This window comes from Rhodofomes roseus, assembly GCF_022264815.1.
Source record: "Rhodofomes roseus strain CIRM-BRFM 1785 chromosome Unknown C8Q71scaffold_7, whole genome shotgun sequence".
NCBI lineage: Eukaryota > Fungi > Basidiomycota > Agaricomycetes > Polyporales > Fomitopsidaceae > Rhodofomes > Rhodofomes roseus.
The window spans coordinates 708,118-723,378 of NW_025952963.1; the positions used below are offsets into that span (position 1 = coordinate 708,118).

General features: G+C 55.7%; 5 protein-coding genes across 5 annotated transcripts; 2 read left to right on the forward strand and 3 right to left on the reverse strand.

Annotated features, from left to right (window-relative positions):
• Nucleotides 1-84: 84 nt before the first annotated feature.
• On the reverse strand, nucleotides 85-2,164 carry C8Q71DRAFT_531044 (MFS general substrate transporter). The gene is made up of 8 exons (XM_047919164.1): nucleotides 1,847-2,164; nucleotides 1,731-1,796; nucleotides 1,506-1,666; nucleotides 1,387-1,445; nucleotides 1,257-1,332; nucleotides 1,037-1,193; nucleotides 508-988; nucleotides 85-454 (listed from the first exon to the last, which is right to left on the reverse strand). Exons 1-8 carry the CDS (start codon nucleotides 2,042-2,044, stop codon nucleotides 144-146), a joined length of 1,509 nt encoding a protein of 502 aa, XP_047780366.1. The 5' UTR covers nucleotides 2,045-2,164; the 3' UTR covers nucleotides 85-143.
• A 112-nt stretch (nucleotides 2,165-2,276) lies between these two features.
• Nucleotides 2,277-6,854, reverse strand: C8Q71DRAFT_751351 (uncharacterized protein). Its single transcript, XM_047923303.1, has 20 exons — nucleotides 6,792-6,854; nucleotides 6,384-6,730; nucleotides 5,977-6,312; nucleotides 5,761-5,921; nucleotides 5,575-5,706; nucleotides 5,462-5,515; nucleotides 5,322-5,404; nucleotides 5,230-5,264; nucleotides 5,071-5,171; nucleotides 4,862-5,020; nucleotides 4,792-4,810; nucleotides 4,586-4,736; nucleotides 4,471-4,528; nucleotides 4,152-4,411; nucleotides 3,558-4,095; nucleotides 3,473-3,506; nucleotides 3,268-3,414; nucleotides 2,950-3,203; nucleotides 2,421-2,902; nucleotides 2,277-2,356 (listed from the first exon to the last, which is right to left on the reverse strand). Exons 2-19 carry the CDS (start codon nucleotides 6,682-6,684, stop codon nucleotides 2,441-2,443), a joined length of 3,285 nt encoding a protein of 1,094 aa, XP_047780367.1. The 5' UTR covers nucleotides 6,685-6,730; nucleotides 6,792-6,854; the 3' UTR covers nucleotides 2,277-2,356; nucleotides 2,421-2,440.
• Nucleotides 6,855-7,938: 1,084 nt separating this feature from the next.
• Nucleotides 7,939-9,400, forward strand: C8Q71DRAFT_751357 (uncharacterized protein). The gene is made up of 6 exons (XM_047923304.1): nucleotides 7,939-8,362; nucleotides 8,419-8,548; nucleotides 8,600-8,736; nucleotides 8,791-8,886; nucleotides 8,947-9,011; nucleotides 9,070-9,400. Exons 1-6 carry the CDS (start codon nucleotides 8,152-8,154, stop codon nucleotides 9,238-9,240), a joined length of 810 nt encoding a protein of 269 aa, XP_047780368.1. The 5' UTR covers nucleotides 7,939-8,151; the 3' UTR covers nucleotides 9,241-9,400.
• A 747-nt stretch (nucleotides 9,401-10,147) lies between these two features.
• Nucleotides 10,148-12,697, forward strand: C8Q71DRAFT_531204 (NCS1 nucleoside transporter family). Its single transcript, XM_047919165.1, has 10 exons — nucleotides 10,148-10,547; nucleotides 10,605-10,708; nucleotides 10,764-10,983; nucleotides 11,041-11,151; nucleotides 11,210-11,475; nucleotides 11,529-11,858; nucleotides 11,914-11,989; nucleotides 12,043-12,123; nucleotides 12,181-12,312; nucleotides 12,363-12,697. Exons 1-10 carry the CDS (start codon nucleotides 10,416-10,418, stop codon nucleotides 12,564-12,566), a joined length of 1,656 nt encoding a protein of 551 aa, XP_047780369.1. The 5' UTR covers nucleotides 10,148-10,415; the 3' UTR covers nucleotides 12,567-12,697.
• On the reverse strand, nucleotides 12,621-15,229 carry C8Q71DRAFT_751363 (uncharacterized protein). The gene is made up of 5 exons (XM_047923305.1): nucleotides 15,107-15,229; nucleotides 14,836-14,944; nucleotides 14,482-14,786; nucleotides 13,405-14,424; nucleotides 12,621-13,353 (listed from the first exon to the last, which is right to left on the reverse strand). Exons 2-5 carry the CDS (start codon nucleotides 14,927-14,929, stop codon nucleotides 12,829-12,831), a joined length of 1,944 nt encoding a protein of 647 aa, XP_047780370.1. The 5' UTR covers nucleotides 14,930-14,944; nucleotides 15,107-15,229; the 3' UTR covers nucleotides 12,621-12,828.
• Between the last annotated feature and the right edge of the window lie 32 nt (nucleotides 15,230-15,261).

Genomic DNA, 15,261 nt, shown 5'->3' on the forward strand with positions numbered 1-15,261 from the left:
CATAGCACTCACTACTTCACTTCACCGAGGTTTGTGATCGTTCGACTGAGCCCGCCGCGATGAGACTGAGAATCTCACAGAGTCCCACCAGAAAAACCCGAGTATCGATACAATATAGGTGCGCGCCATAAAAAGATGTATCATCAACTGTCAGTTTGGCTATCACAGTCACTCCCGACCACGGTTTCGTTTGAATGATGATCGCTCTCTCTTGGCCACGTCTCTTTCGGCAGATGGAGCGAGACGGTCCAGAGTGCACATGAAACCAAAATAAGGATAAGCCAAACGGCGCCTCCACCAAGCCAGTTCCTCTCGAGCGACACCGCGAAGAGCGAAGTAGCAGAGGCAGGTCCAACAGCCCGCACGAATGCCGCGACAAGCTGCCCAATACCGTTGGTCCCTCCGAGGGAGCTCCTGTTCGGTGCAGAGGACGTGATGTACATGAATACGCAGCCTGCAACGCAGATAATCAGACAGTCTTGCTTATATGTAGGAGTCAAGACCCACCATATGCTGTGTCCATTACGACGCTCACGACCTGCTGCAGCATGACCATCGACCATACCAGAGGTGTCATCCCTCCCTGCCAGTGCGCAAGCCCCCCAATCACAGGGAACAGTATCCAGAGGGGAATGAATGCACCCAAGCCAGCCATATGCACATGTTTAGGGCCGAAGCGTCTGACCAGTGGAGCGAACCACAACGCCTGGAGGATACCGTTGAAGATACCGAAGCTTCCGAGGATCAGCCCGATCGTCGAGGGCGGAAGGCCGAGACCTCCCAACGAGCGCGGCGTTGCAAAGAAGAGAGGCTGGACTGCCCGATACGCTATGTCAAGTAGACAAAGCGCGCCATAGTTTGCGACGGAAAGGAGGACGCGCGGGTGCTTGAGGAGTGTAAGAAGGGGAACGGTGGTCTCGGAGGCTTGCTCCTCGGGGTCTTCGCAGGAAGACGCGGAAGAGTGGAGAGACTTTTTGCGTTTGAGGGTCTGCGATGCATCAACCACTATTCCTAGGAGCAATGAAAGTCCACGAACCTCCTTCATGAAGAGAGCCGCAATGAGACAGGCGAGCGCTGCGCATGCCGCAGCAACAGCGCAGGGAAGGAAGTATGGATATCGTATCCAAAATTTGTTCCCGAAGACGTTTGGCCATCTATCGTGAGGCTTGGCTAGCTGCCCTCCAATTAACGGCCTATTATCACGCCACGTAATGAGCTTTGCGAAGCAAAGAGACAGCATAACTGATATGACCTACGCTGTGGTGGCGCCCACGGACCATGCGACGGGCATGAGGGCAAACACCTGGGCCATATTGGTCGAATCGGTGAGTTCTAGCATGCATGCGCCCTGTGAGAAAGCGGTTTGACTAGGAGCAGGATGCATACCTCCAACAACGCTTTGCATAGCGCCAACGTTGCCATTCAAGGCGCCCAGTATACACCGACTACGATGTCATGGCATGTCTTGAGATTGCAACTGATTAGTCACAGACGTGTACACGGACCTGAGCACTAGTTGCCAGAACTTCTTCGAGAGGCCAAAGCATATCATGGATGTTGTTGCCCCTGCCATCCCGATGAGCAATACCGGTTTGCGACCGATGTAGTCAGACAGTCGTGACCATTGGATCACGAACACGACTTCGGTCAGGTAGAATATGGATTCCTATGATTCTCCGCATAGGTCAGCCTACGGTACCTCCATGGTTCGGGCATTGTCGAGTTCTCACAATCAGGCCGGCATAATAGCCGACTTTCTTCTCATCGCCATGTATGATGTCGAGTTCGCTCACAAGCTAGTTATTAGATCAGCGTAAACCTTAGTTAAATGTAGCCAGGGACAGACCTGGTTGATGAAGGGATAGATGCTTTGGGAAAGGATTGGCTCCACGAGCATAAGAACAAATAAGATACTGATCTGCGCTTTCGGAAGAGGCGTTATTGCAACGGGCCCCTTCCCATCGCCACCATCCACCCTGACATCTGCCTGTAGTAAAGGTGTGTCTTCTGTGGGATTGTCGTCCTCAGTTCTGAGTCGCGACATCGTTTCGCGCTATGTTCACGAGGAACACGGACTCCGCAGTGACCAAGGCGGGAGTAGACTGCCAAGTTATACATGCAGCCAGTATACTTATGTTGACTGGCCAGCGCAGGCCAGCGCTGCCAGTGCCAGCCTTGTGACGTAACATGATGATGCTCAGTGAAGAGCGCCCACGCCCACAGAGTGGCACGAGAAGATTTGGCGAAGATGTTCAACTCCACTTCAGTGTCGATCAGAAAGCGTTACTGTTCGAGATAAAGATATGCCAGTGCTTTGCACGGCGAAGGAAGCCTTGTATGATATTCAGTACGTACACTAACTGCATGCATCAGCACATGATTGATATAGAAACGATGTTGTGGAAGTGTGAGGCACTGACATTGTCCGAACGGCACTCTCTCATGAAAAGACGCCCGCTTTCCGCCAATACGACAGCCATTTCTGCATATCTTCCGTGTGCAATCGTCTCAACTCGGGGTTTGACAGCGTGGATGATGCGCTGAGAGAATATTTTAGGTCAAGGCTTACCATCCCCAATGCTACCGGCCCAGCATCGAAATTTTCCGCTATGCTTCGGAAGAAGGACAACAGGCGCGATGCGTGTAACCCACGAGGCGAATCATTGCCTGAGGACGCGACAGCAAAGCGCGAATTGTACTCCGACGTGAGACTTTCGAGCTTGGCGAACCATTCCGAATACGAGACGAGGGGTACTGAGAATGTACCAGCGATAAATGTCGCGAGCGAGCGCCAAGAGACGGGCCGTGGATGCACAAGATGTACAGTGTTTGTTGGACTTGACGCCTTGCGGAAGTCAACGATTGCGGCAGCAGCGAGGTCAGCGGGTATCCAATCAACGGCCTGCCACCACATAAGTTACTTGGATTCCGGTGAGCGATGGCACGCACTCTTGTGTCATCTGGGAAGCATTGCACCACTGGCGCGCTTTGTACCATAGAAGGGAACCATTCATGGGAGTTCCATACGCCATCGGGGCCCCCGCATACCTGACCAAGCCGGACGACCAGAGCACGCAGTGGCGTCCGGACTGCAGCAGTATACAGTATCTGTTCCGACACCCACTTCGACTCAGCGTAGCCGGTAGAGACTACGTTGCTCGGATCAACCGATTCCTCCATACAGAGCTCGGCCGGAGGCATATCTGGGTAAAGCAATTGTACCATCATCAGCGCCATGACTAGCCCTCGATGAGAATCAGTGCCTACTCTGCACAACTCCTATGGAACTGATGAATTGGATATGGGCTGGCTTGGTGCTTGCCGGTACAGTCAACGCGAAGTCGACGAGCGCACGGATCCCCTGGACTTGGGGCTCAAATGAAGAAAGCTTAAGCGCAAAGTCGACGTGCCACGCTATGAAGAGCACCGGCACCATGAGCACTTGACCACATATGCAACTCGGAATGCGTACCGTTGTGTATGATATGCGTGACCGAGGTATGCATCTGAGTATTTGAGTGAAAGGTTCTGTGATACATGGTGATGAGCCAACATACCTCGTGGTACGTATCTGCAGGTAGTCCAAAACCGGGCTGTGTCAAATCTCCTTCCAACATTACCACCCGATCGGAGTCTAGGATCGCTACATCCATACCCCGCTCGAGCAACGCCCTCTCTTGGCGGTGCCGAGTTGTGTCGCCATTTCTAGCCGGTCTATTGAGAGCATAGACGCGGCGGACTTCAGAGTTCGAAGCCAGCTGAACGAGAAGATGGCAGCCAAGACTGCCAGTGGTGCCGGTCACCAATACGACGTCACCAGAAAGTTGGCCAGAAGCAGCTCTGTCGGGGCTGAACACCGGGAAATCGGTTGTGTATTTGGCCACCATTGCGTGCATAGAGGCGATGCGGGCAATGGACGACTCAGGATTGCTGCTCGGAAATTTGGCACCGAGTACGACGGAAGTGAGGAAGGATCCTAGGCGCGAGACGGTCGGATTGTCGTATACGAACCCTTCGGAAACAGTATGTGTGTTGATCTTCGATGACTCGCGGATCGCGCGAAGCAGTGCATTTCGGATATACGTGGCCTGCAGACTAACATGGAACGTTCAGTTCGCTCCTATCGGCATATCAGAAGTGGCAAAACTGACCTGTCGCATCCGTTCTGGAAGACGTCGTCGTCGTCCGACACTTTGAGGCCCATGATATCATGCACAACGCTTCGGACGAAGGAGGTCGCCTGAGCGGGGTGCCACTGTGCTGGGTATTGAACGTTCACTTCTGTGGTGGAGTCTATCGTGTCGTAGAGCGCATTGATTTCTTCCTCGTATTCCTTTAGTACGATGCCTCGTCGTACGGTGTGCTTCGCAGTGTAAGCGAACGGCTTGCTTGGCTTCGTGACAAGGATCATCTACATGCAGTCAGGGTATACATGCTTCACAGCGATGAGTATGATGCTGATCGTCTTACCTCCTTGAACAGCCGCGAATGCTGGGGAGCAAAAGCATTGATCTTCTGTACAGTGGGCCTGGGTCTTGCTATCAATAAATAATCAAAGAGAGGCAACGCGACCTGAGGCACATACCACAGTTGATTCCTGAACTCGGCCAACCTATTCTCGTCCGCCGGATCGATGCTATACTCAGCTCTCGGTTCAACCAGTATGCCTGCTTGGAACCGACCGCGGCCAAATATGACAGACGCTACGACATGCGGGTCTTGATTCATCGTACCCTCTGCATCAGTAATGTTCAGTACGGTAGCAATCACTTGAGTCGACATGCATTTCACCTAGGGGCCCTGGATTTGTCTTGCTGAGCATAAGCTAAAAAAAAAACTCAATGAGGCCATGTCTAATCACCTTCTCGCCGGTACTATGTATGATCTGGTCGTCTGTGCGACCGAGGACCCGCCAATACCCATTTCTAGTGGGATGCTGCTCGAGTACATCGGAGGTAGCATAGCCATCGATTCCGTCAATTGTAGTGTTGATCACGTGGGGGCGTACATGTTCATTCGCCTGCAACAGTATTAATTTCGATGACACTCACTCACAGAAAGGGGACTGACCATGATGATGCACTCGTACTGGCCAGTCACGTAGGGTTCCAGCCTGACATCAATATGATCGGCGAAACGGAAATACTGCCAATCATCGCCAAGGTGCTCATCTGCGAAGGCGATCGTCAGCGTCCCAGAGGTCTTTGAACTGAATGTACATCTACTGACCCTGTAGGAAGTGATTGACGGCTCCGCACTCGGTGCTACCAACGACCCGACATGAACAACTACGCTATTGATGAAGTGTTGCGCGAACTCACGACCCGTATTCGAGGATGAGAGGCACTCCATGAGAGACCAAGTAGTCCCCGACCTCCTTGGTGAGAGGGCCCCCTCCGAATACCTAAACAGGACAGCGTGAGTGTGAGTCCGTGTCACTCATCGTGCGCAAGACACCTACAAGACCATCGCATTGACTCAACCATTCAACGTACGTGGTGTTGCGTGACCAGGACTGCAGAGTACCTGTGCGTCAGCGATGGAAGCTCACATCGAGTTGCTACTGGCACGAACCTCTATCATTGACGGCACCGCGAGGACCAAGTCCGAACGTGTATTCATGGCACCGTGTATCGTCACCTCCGCTGTCGAGCTTGGAGGGGGGTTCTTGGGCGCCGGCAAGCTGACGCACATGCCAGCCGTGATCTGCAGGTGCAAAACCGTGACATACAATGAAGATACGCTCGATCGAAGACTTACAGCGAAGCTAGCGATAGTGAAGCCCATTGCGTGGAACATGGGGTTACCATGCAGAGACATGATCTTGCCTGCGAGGTCGCGCTCGCCGTAGCATGGGGCTCTGGCGAATTGTAACAGACGATGGAGAGTACCATTGATAGGCTTCGGAAACGAAGTCGATCCTACAGCAGTGTTCACGGCTGTCGTCTGAAACGCGAAAGTACGAATAACACTCACCTGACGAATGCAAGATTAAAGCGAGTGTATCCGGGCCTCGCTGTTCGTAGGGGACCTCTTCCATTGATAGGTCTTCGCCACTCGCATAGAGCTCATCGAAAATCGGCATCGGTGAGAGCTCAGGCACACGAGCCGCGACATTCTGCGCCTTTAGCACCTCCAATGATTGCATGACGAGGTCGTGCATGGCTTGTTCACGTCCGACCAAAATGTGGGTAGCTCTTGTCTTCTCGATGAGGTGCGCTATGGCCGCGGGGCAGTTTCGCGTGGATATGGGGAAGGCGGCGTAGTTCGCACGCATGATCCCCAATATCATGGTCATGTACGGGATAGAATCTGGAATATGTGTACGTATCATGACTCGTAGTTAGCCTGAGCGACCACATACAGAGCACGGTGCTGCGCACCTGAAGACGATACTATGGCGATCACCGGGGTCTCGTCTGTACCTTTCCTCCATCCCAAACGGCCCCTAATCAGTGCGGCACCTCTGCGGATGGCCTGGCTAGCCTCCGACCACTTGATGTTCTTGATAGTCCCGTCGTCTTCGGCGTAGACAAAGAGTGTGTGTTCCGGAGAGTGCTGGCCATGCCAATCACAGAGTTCAGGGAGGGTCAGGGAACCATCTAAGGGAGGTTGCTTGAATGTCGCGCTTGGGACCCTTTGCCTTGGAGGCACGTCAGATAGTAGTCGCTGTGGCGAGGACATGGGAACCCTCGGTAGCAGACGTTTTCGTCACGGACAATCTATATAACTGATCCGTGGAATCAGTATGAGGCTTAAGTATGTCAAACCCGTAAGGCGTCGTATCGCACCATTGATGAGTTGAGTCACTCCAACTGTCGGGGAATCCAAGGTTCCAAGGTTAGGACATACTGTTCCAAGAGGTGCTTCGCTCACCATCATCGTACTGTCCTTCTCCACAGTCGGAATGCCTTCTGACTAAGGCTTCGACAGCGTGAACTGAACGGGACTATACCGTGGGTAGAGGAAGACATATTCGGCATTCACCCTGTCGAGATAGACAACGCGGAAGCTCGTGTCGGTCACCAGAGCACGATCCCGATGCGACTTGCTCTCACGACAGTCACCTTCGCTGTCCGCTGCGCATGCTGCCACAGGGGTGAGCTACAAAATATTGGAACAATACTGTGCACTCACCTCTTGACCACTTGAAGACGGCGCTTGTCGTTCTTTTATGGTCGGCAACGGAGACTATTGAAGACGGAGGTTCGACTGCAACGGACATGTAGGAAGAAATTGGCATACTGAGCTGACACGATAAAGATAGCATTCCGATTTGATGATCGGTATGTAATGGGTGAGCAACGTCGAACACAAGCTTATCATTGTCGAGCTTTCATACGTTCCTTTGGTGGTTCTGTCGATATTTGACAGACGCTGAAGGACGCAAAGAGGGGCATCGAGATGTCCAGTGCCAGTCTCGACTCAACCGTTACTGCGGCAATGCGAGCCAAACTGCCCTGACTGCAGCACGGATATTATCCTCTCTTGCGAGACTGCATAATTACACGGATTTCGGCGACACGCCGGACTGGACGTAGAACGATGGTCACATCCTTGCCTACATCTGCGGGTCAGAGTCAACAAGAGGAGGATTCCGTACGGTCACGCACTTCTGGTTCACGTACGATGCTTTGGTGTATCGCCTACAAAGCTGCTGCCTGCTGCAAACACTGGCCGCCGTGTGTCGAGAGACGCGTCAATGGTGACCGGAGCCGTGTCTCCGAATGCCGTAACTTAGACCAAGAATTTAGTCACGATCCTACTAGCAGCTCTCGGATGCGTATTTTGCGCTTCTCCTGCGAAGGCTCGCTAGCATCGCCAATGGAGAGATGTGCGCGTCGTGCGCCCATCCAGAGCGGACGAGACGATGAGCGTCGGAGGCAGGAAGCGGGGAAGGGCGCTTGGAACGCGCTACCCCGGACCGCTGTGCTCGGGACAACTGTTCAGAGCGACGATCAAGGCCTCGGACGCGTCGACGGCGAGCGTCGGACCGGCCGCTTCTCCGCATCCTCACCGTGCTCATGTGGATGATGCGCGGGTACCCGGCGTGGCCCTGGAGGGACCTGGCCAGTCCTCGCAGGCTCTTAAATACCCCCACCTATCATCCACCCCTCTAGCCCCTTTCTCCCGCCTCCCCACCCCGCCCCAATGTCGCTCGCTTCTCCTGTGAAGGCCGCCCTCGGGCGCATCGCGTTCGTGACGGGTGCCGGCCAAGGCATCGGGCGTGCCATCGCGTGTCGCCTCGCGCGGGACGGCTACGACATCTCCATCGCGGACATCCCTCCTGCGAAGCCCAGAGTCGACGACGTGATCAAGGAGATCGAGTCCTACGGCCGGAAGGCGGTGGCTGTATACGCTGGTGAGCGACGTGCTTCACAAACAGCTTTGGCGTACGCTGATCACACCCGACCCAAGACATGAGGGATGCGAAGCAGATCTACGCCGCCGTCGATGAGACCGTGAACAAGCTCGGCCCGAACCTCTTCGTCAGTGTGGCCAACGCTGGTGTGACGCAGGTCAAGCCCCTGCTCGAGTGCACCCCTGAGTAAGTCATAGTTTGCGGTGAGGTTCCTGGCTGGTCTGACCGCCGCGTCAGGTTCATTGAGAACGAGGTCCGACTCAATGTCCTCGGGCTCATGAACACCTATATCGCTGCCGCGAAGCAGATGGTCAAGCAAGGGTTCGGTGGTCGCGTTATCGGTGCAGGCTCAATAGCGTCATACCGTACAGCGGGTAAGCTCCCTTTCCGCGAGGCATTAGACCGTCGGTCACTCACATATCGATCAGCAAACCTCGCACCATACGGAGCTACCAAGTTTGCTGCCCGTGGTTTCACGGAGGCTGCAGCGAAGGAGTGGGCGCAGTACGGTATCCGCGTCAATGGCACGTCCTCACCCATATGTTACACAGCATTCCTCATCTGACATTTACTCCTCCCTGTAGCCTACGCTCCTGGAATCGTCGACACGCCTATGTGGGACCACATCGACAGGGAGCTTGCTGAGATTGTGAGTACATGCTCACAGACGCTAGACAATCTGTTGTTTGACCTATGTTTGTCCACAGGAGGGGATCAGCCCCGGTGAGGCGAAGGCCAAGCGTGTGAAGAACGACATCCTGCTTGGCCGCATCCAGGAGCCTGAGGATGTCGCGAAGCTCGTCTCTTTCCTCGCCTCCGAGGAGGCGGAGTACATCACCGGGCAGACCATCAAGACGTGCGGTGGTGCATCGCTATAATTGCTGAGTGATAGGACATGCTGTCTGTTTCTGCTGTAGTAAGTCGCATACCTAGAATCGGGATAGAAGTGGGATAGACGGGTCTACTGCTTGGTTACAATTCTTGCTGTATCATACGCTGTCAAATGACTATCACGACACCAATGCTTGCCAATACTTATACCCCGGTGTACTTACGTTTGAGTGAGTGCGACCCCAGTGCCCATCTCGAGGTCCACCCCTGTGCTATGCCCACCTGTGGAGAGCAGCACAAGTTTTCAGCCACGAACGCGTCGCGCGAGCATCTGCATACGGTCACGTGGCCGCATGTAGGTAACGCGTCCTCCGAAAGACTGACGACTTTCACTTTCTCTCTACCTCCGAGGCTGCTTCAGCCTTCTAGTACTTGCGCGAAATGCATTGAGCAAGATCTAAATGGGTTCTTATCATTGCTAATTCTCCTCGGAGTGGGCGGCACAGGCACCTCAGGCTGTCGTCCCTGGCAGTCCGAGTCGACTCTGTTCGAGTTGACACGCTCACCACTGCGCGGACGACGTTTGAATGGTAAGTCGAGATGATGAATACTTGGAATATGAATCTGAGCAGTTCAGGTAGAACAACGAATATATTCACAACTAACAACTGTGGCCAATATATAACAGATCCGCAAACGGCGCTCAGTCCTGAGCGCCTAGCACATTCCGGGGGCGGGGCCCCGCCGAGTCTCTGACCACTGAGATTCCTTCGGGTCCTCGAAGCTCAGTACTGCTGTACACCGGTCCAGTCTCCCAGGGACCCACTTTGCATCATCTAGCCTTCCCAGGCACATTACTTTGCCTCTGTGAAGTTCCGGGACTTCGAGCACGGGTCGTCCAACGGTCGTCAACAACTGCACGCCAGTCAAACGCGGCACGCCCGACTGCCTGTCCTGCAGCGCGCCCTCGCTTATATGCGCGACCTGGGTGGGGCCCCGCGCTCCTGGACACCTCTACACGCGCGAAGCCTTTTTATGGCGAACCCTTATCTTCGGGAAGAACTTCAGCGGGGCCCAAGATGTCACCGCTGTTATCTCCATCAACCAGGCCGTCGTCAAATTGTCTGAGCCTGCGATATAAAATCACCCACTCCGAGATGATGCCCCGGTTCCGCGGCAGACTCACTCGGACGTCCTCCCTCACCCTCTGCGCGCAGACGCGATGGCGAAGACGCACACCCGCGTTGCGGCCTACTTCAAGCCGTCAGCATGGGCTCTTGAACCGGAGCACTCGACCTTTGCACCGAGTAGCAAATGGTCGAACAAGGACATGGATCCGGTTCCTCCACATGAGGTCAGTGACTGGCTGCTTTCGGTGTGAGAGGTGAAGTGACGTTCTTGCTGCGGGTAGCGGACGTGGACGACCGTGAACTACATCGCGTACTGGATCTCGGACGCGACGAACGCTGCGGTATGGGAACTCGCGTCGAGCATGTTGGCTACCGGTCTGTCATGGTGCGTCTGCGCAGGTCGTGCGGCTACGAACACAGGGCTGATACGCAGGGTTCAGGCGGCAAGCTCTTCCTGCGATCGCAGTCGGACACATCATTATCTCCGTCGTAATGGTTCTCAACGGAACAATCGGTGCCCGCTTACATGTAGCATTCCCCGTGCTGAACCGGTCTTCCTTCGGGTTCTGGTTTAGCTACTTCAGCGTCATCAGCCGGGTGCTCTTGTCAATGTTCTGGTTCGGCATCCAGACATATACAGGGTCGGAATGCGTGTATCAAGTGTGTATCCTTCACCAGACATCGAGAGGAGACACGGGTATCTGATCTTAGGTACAGATGCTGAAAGCTATCTGGCCTTCATTGGCTAGATTACCCAATCACCTCCCAGCCAACGCGAATATCACGACCTCCGGCATCATGTGCTACTTCTTGTACTGGCTTATCCAGGTGCGTTCCATACCCTCTTCTTGTTTGTAGCACGAAGATTGAAACAGAGATCTCGCAGTTCCCGTTCATGCTGATCTCCCCTCAGAAGATCCGGTGGCTTTTCATGGCGAAGGCCCTTGTAGTCCCCGGAATGTGGCTCGCTATGCTCATCTGGGCAATGGTCAAGGTGCCTCCACGAGACGGGCTCTTCGTCCAGCATGCAACGCTGCACGGAAGCGACTTGTCGTGGGCGTGGCTGAGCGCGCTGAACAGTGCGCTAGGCATCTACTCGACGCTAGCGGTGAACATTCCCGACTTCACGAGATACGCGAAGAATGAGCGGGCGTGAGTATCCGGCCCTTCAGAGACCGTCATGCACGTTGACATGTTCTGCGCAGGCAATACGTCCAGATTGCCATCATCCCCATAGCCTTCACGCTCTGCGGGTTCATCGGCATGGCGGTCACGAGCGCGGGCATGGTGCTCTACGGCCAGACGCTCTGGGACCCGCTCAAGCTCATCAACCAGTGGGACAACCGCGCCGCGGCGTTCTTCGCGTCGTTCGCGTGGGTGCTTACCACGCTCGGCACGAACATCTCCGCGAACTCGCTCTCGGCCGCGAACGACATGACGGTGCTGTTCCCGCGGTACATCAACATCAGGAGAGGCCAGGTTCTGTGTGCGCTGCTTGGGGGGTGGGCACTGTGTCCTTGGGAGATCTTGGCGACGTATGTTGGAGTTTGCGCCTGTGGGAGATATATGGCTGACTTCGACATCTGTTAGTGCTGAGGGCTTCCTGACCTTCATTAACGGCTATACCGTCTTCCTTGGCCCCTTCGCCGGTATCATGGTCACCGATGTGAGTCGACCGTCTGCCGCATATTCTGATACCAACTGATCGGGCTGCTCTAGTACTGGTTCTTGCACAAAGGCAAGGTAGACGTCCCCTCCATGTACCGCCCCCACGGACGCTACCGCTACACGTACGGATTCGTAAGTTACCCAGAAAGCACCGCGCGCGCGCCAGATTGGCTGACGGGCGCACAACAGAATTGGCGAGCTGTCCTTGCAATCCTCTGCTCCGTGCCTCCGCTCTTCCCGGGCTGGATCAACTCTATCAACACTGGCATTAAGGTCGGCAGCGGCGCAGTCCACATCTTCGCTTTTGCATGGATATTCGGCGTACGTCCTCTCCCCTCCACAATCGGCAACGCTGATCTAACGAGTTGTAGTTTGTTGTGGCATCCACGGTGTACTACACCGCATCCATGCTGTTCCCTGCAATGGAGACGTACATCCCCGAAGCCATCCTGTCGGACAATGTGGACAGCGACTCCAGTCGGACGTCCGACGTGGAGGAGGACAAGAAGAGCATCAAGGAGGAGATCAAGGAGGCTACAGGGGTCTTCCCTCCGGAACAGGAGCGAGGTCTATGATGGCCGTCATGGCAGGAAAGTGATATACCTGTAACGATGTAGACAGATTGAGAATACTAGTACATGTAGCGGGGAATTGGAATAACATTTTAATGACAAGGCCTGCGTGGCTAAGTGGCTGCATAATGACTACACCCTTCCCAGCGGCATAGCATGGGAAGGTAGAATACACGACTACCTCAAAACTGTATGGAACCCAACATACTTACATACTAACCTTCAACAGCCCTCCATTTTTACAAGCCCCACCGCACAACAGGCCTCACGGCCACGCATCCGAACACGTCCTATCCGGCCGCTTGCTGTTCCTCCCCTTGCACGACAGCTTCCCGCAGTCCTGGCATGGGTTCGTGCAGAACGCGCGGCCGCCTTTGCCCTTGCAGTCGTTCGAACCGCACTTGCAGCAGTGCCGGATGCGCTTCTGCATCGGCTCAGACAAGCCCGAGTCCGGCGAGCCGTCCACGATCGAGAACGTGCGCTTCAGCAGATTCGGGTTCGGGGTCGCCGGGTTCGGGTCGGGCGGCGGCGGCGGCGCCGCGGGCTGGAAGTACGAGTATGGCGGGTATGCGTAGGGCCCGTACGGCTGCACATATCCCGGGTACTGCGGCGGCGGCGGCGGGGCCACCCCGTTGGCGGGCGGAGGCGGGCCCTGGCTGATGGACGGCGGCGGCGCGGCCTGCTGGCCATTCGTGTCAGGCGCGTTGCTGGGTCCCGCCTCGGGCTGAGCAGCCTCTGCCGCCGCGGTGCCGTTATTCGCGTTCCATGCTTCATTGTATTCCTCGGTAGGCTGTGGGTCGTCTGTTAGGGTTAGTAGCATGCACAAGGTGTGTATACTCACATCCTTTGGGTACTCTAGGTCACCCTCGATGTGATCAGCGTCCTCCTTCTCTTCGTCCTCTTCCTCCGGCTCCTGCTCCTGCTGCTCGAGAACAGGCGGCGCGGAGACAGGGGCTTGCGGCGCGGGCAGCTGCATCTGGAACTGCATCTGCATTTGCATCTGCCGGACGTTCTCGTCCTTCACGGGGTCTTGCACGGCATGAATGATGTCGACGATGGGCTCCTTCCTCAGCCCTGCGCGCAATGCCGCGTGCACCATGTTCCACAGAGCGAGCGACACGCCCATGCCCTGCCAGTTCCAGATCTCCGGGCCTGTCCCGAGGTCGGGCGCGCCCTGCAGGAGGTACGCAGGAAACTCATCTTGAAGTTTCGGCGGCAGCGCGCGTAAGATAGACGCGTCCGTGCTTGCGAACTTCCTGCCGTCGGGCGTCGTCTGGTGGATGCACGCCTGTCCCTTGCAAACGTACTCGCAGCCGATAATGAAGAAGGGCTTCCCCAGGTCGTACACCTTAATAGGCCCCGAGCTGATGCGCCCACGGTTGATGAGCGGGGTGCCACAGGCGGGGCAAGAGATGCCGTTGAATACGAGTGGCTGCGGGTCCCAGTACAGGAATCGGTGGTCAGATGGTGTGCGCGCCGTGGACGCAGACGCCGTCAACGAGAAGTACACAGGCGAGGACGGCAGCCAGAACGTCTTCAGCACTGAGTACAGCGTTGGGATGGACGGCGTGTTCTTGCTTGCAGGCGCCAAGGAGGCAAGATGCGATCGAAAGGCGTCCTCCATGCTCGGACCGGCGTGCGACCCAGCGTTGGGCGATGCGAGCGCAGACACAAGAGCAGAGAGGAAAACATCTGGCCTCGTGCGAGATAGCTCAGCCCAATTGTCCCTGTCCAAGTTGGGGTCGATATGGAACGCTAGCTGTGTCGCGGGAGGGGGAGGGGCCGGAGGGCCTGCCGGCAGTGATGCCATGGGCGGTACAGAAGCCCTCCATTGAGCTTGCACGGGGTAAGGGTACGGCGGCTGAGAGCACAGTCTCAGAACCTACGCACGGTACCTAAGCCACAAGACAGTACGCACCGCATAGCCAGGAAACGCGGCCGATACAGACTGGCCTCCACTAGCGAAGGAGCCAGGGGGCCGTTTGCGAGGCCGACCCGGACGCTTGGGACCCACAGAGCCTGCAGGCAGCCCATCCTTCCTCGGACGACCGACCGGTCGCTTGGGCTTGGGTTCAGCGTTTGGGTCCAGCTGCTTTTTCCCGCTGCCTTTCGGGCGGCCGGGCTTTCGTTTCACAGGGACTTCGGGGATGACAGTGTCCGGGCCCAGCACGAGCGGCGCTCCATTAAGCTGAGGAGGTGGAGGCGGGGGTGCATTGGGATCGACTGCAAGATACTGAGAAGTTGTCCGAACTGAGCGGTAGGAACTCACTACCTGCAGGCTGGCCTCCTGGTTGCTGCTGCGAAGGATCAAGGCCTTGGGTTGAAGCCAACGTGCTGGTCAAGCTGTGAAGCGAGCCGTCGGCCATGGCTCAGATACTGGACTGGCAATACATCGCTTCAGTAACATCGCTCGAAGCGAAGTGCAGTGAAATGTATTGAATGCAGAAATGAGCGGGATAACGCTGGGTACTGACACAACGATGGCCAGCCACTGGGAATGGACTGATAGGACGGAAGAGAGAGGCGAGGGTTGTGTTTCTCACCGGGTTATGAACGACAAGTCTGCTTGGAGAGCAGCGCGCCCGCAATTTCCGACAGGCGTGATGAGTATTTTCCAGGAGGCGGGCAGCAAGTGGCTTTCCGGACGATATGATGGAGGATAAGTGCAAGGTAACGCTTGTAAACGTAAGCCACAGCC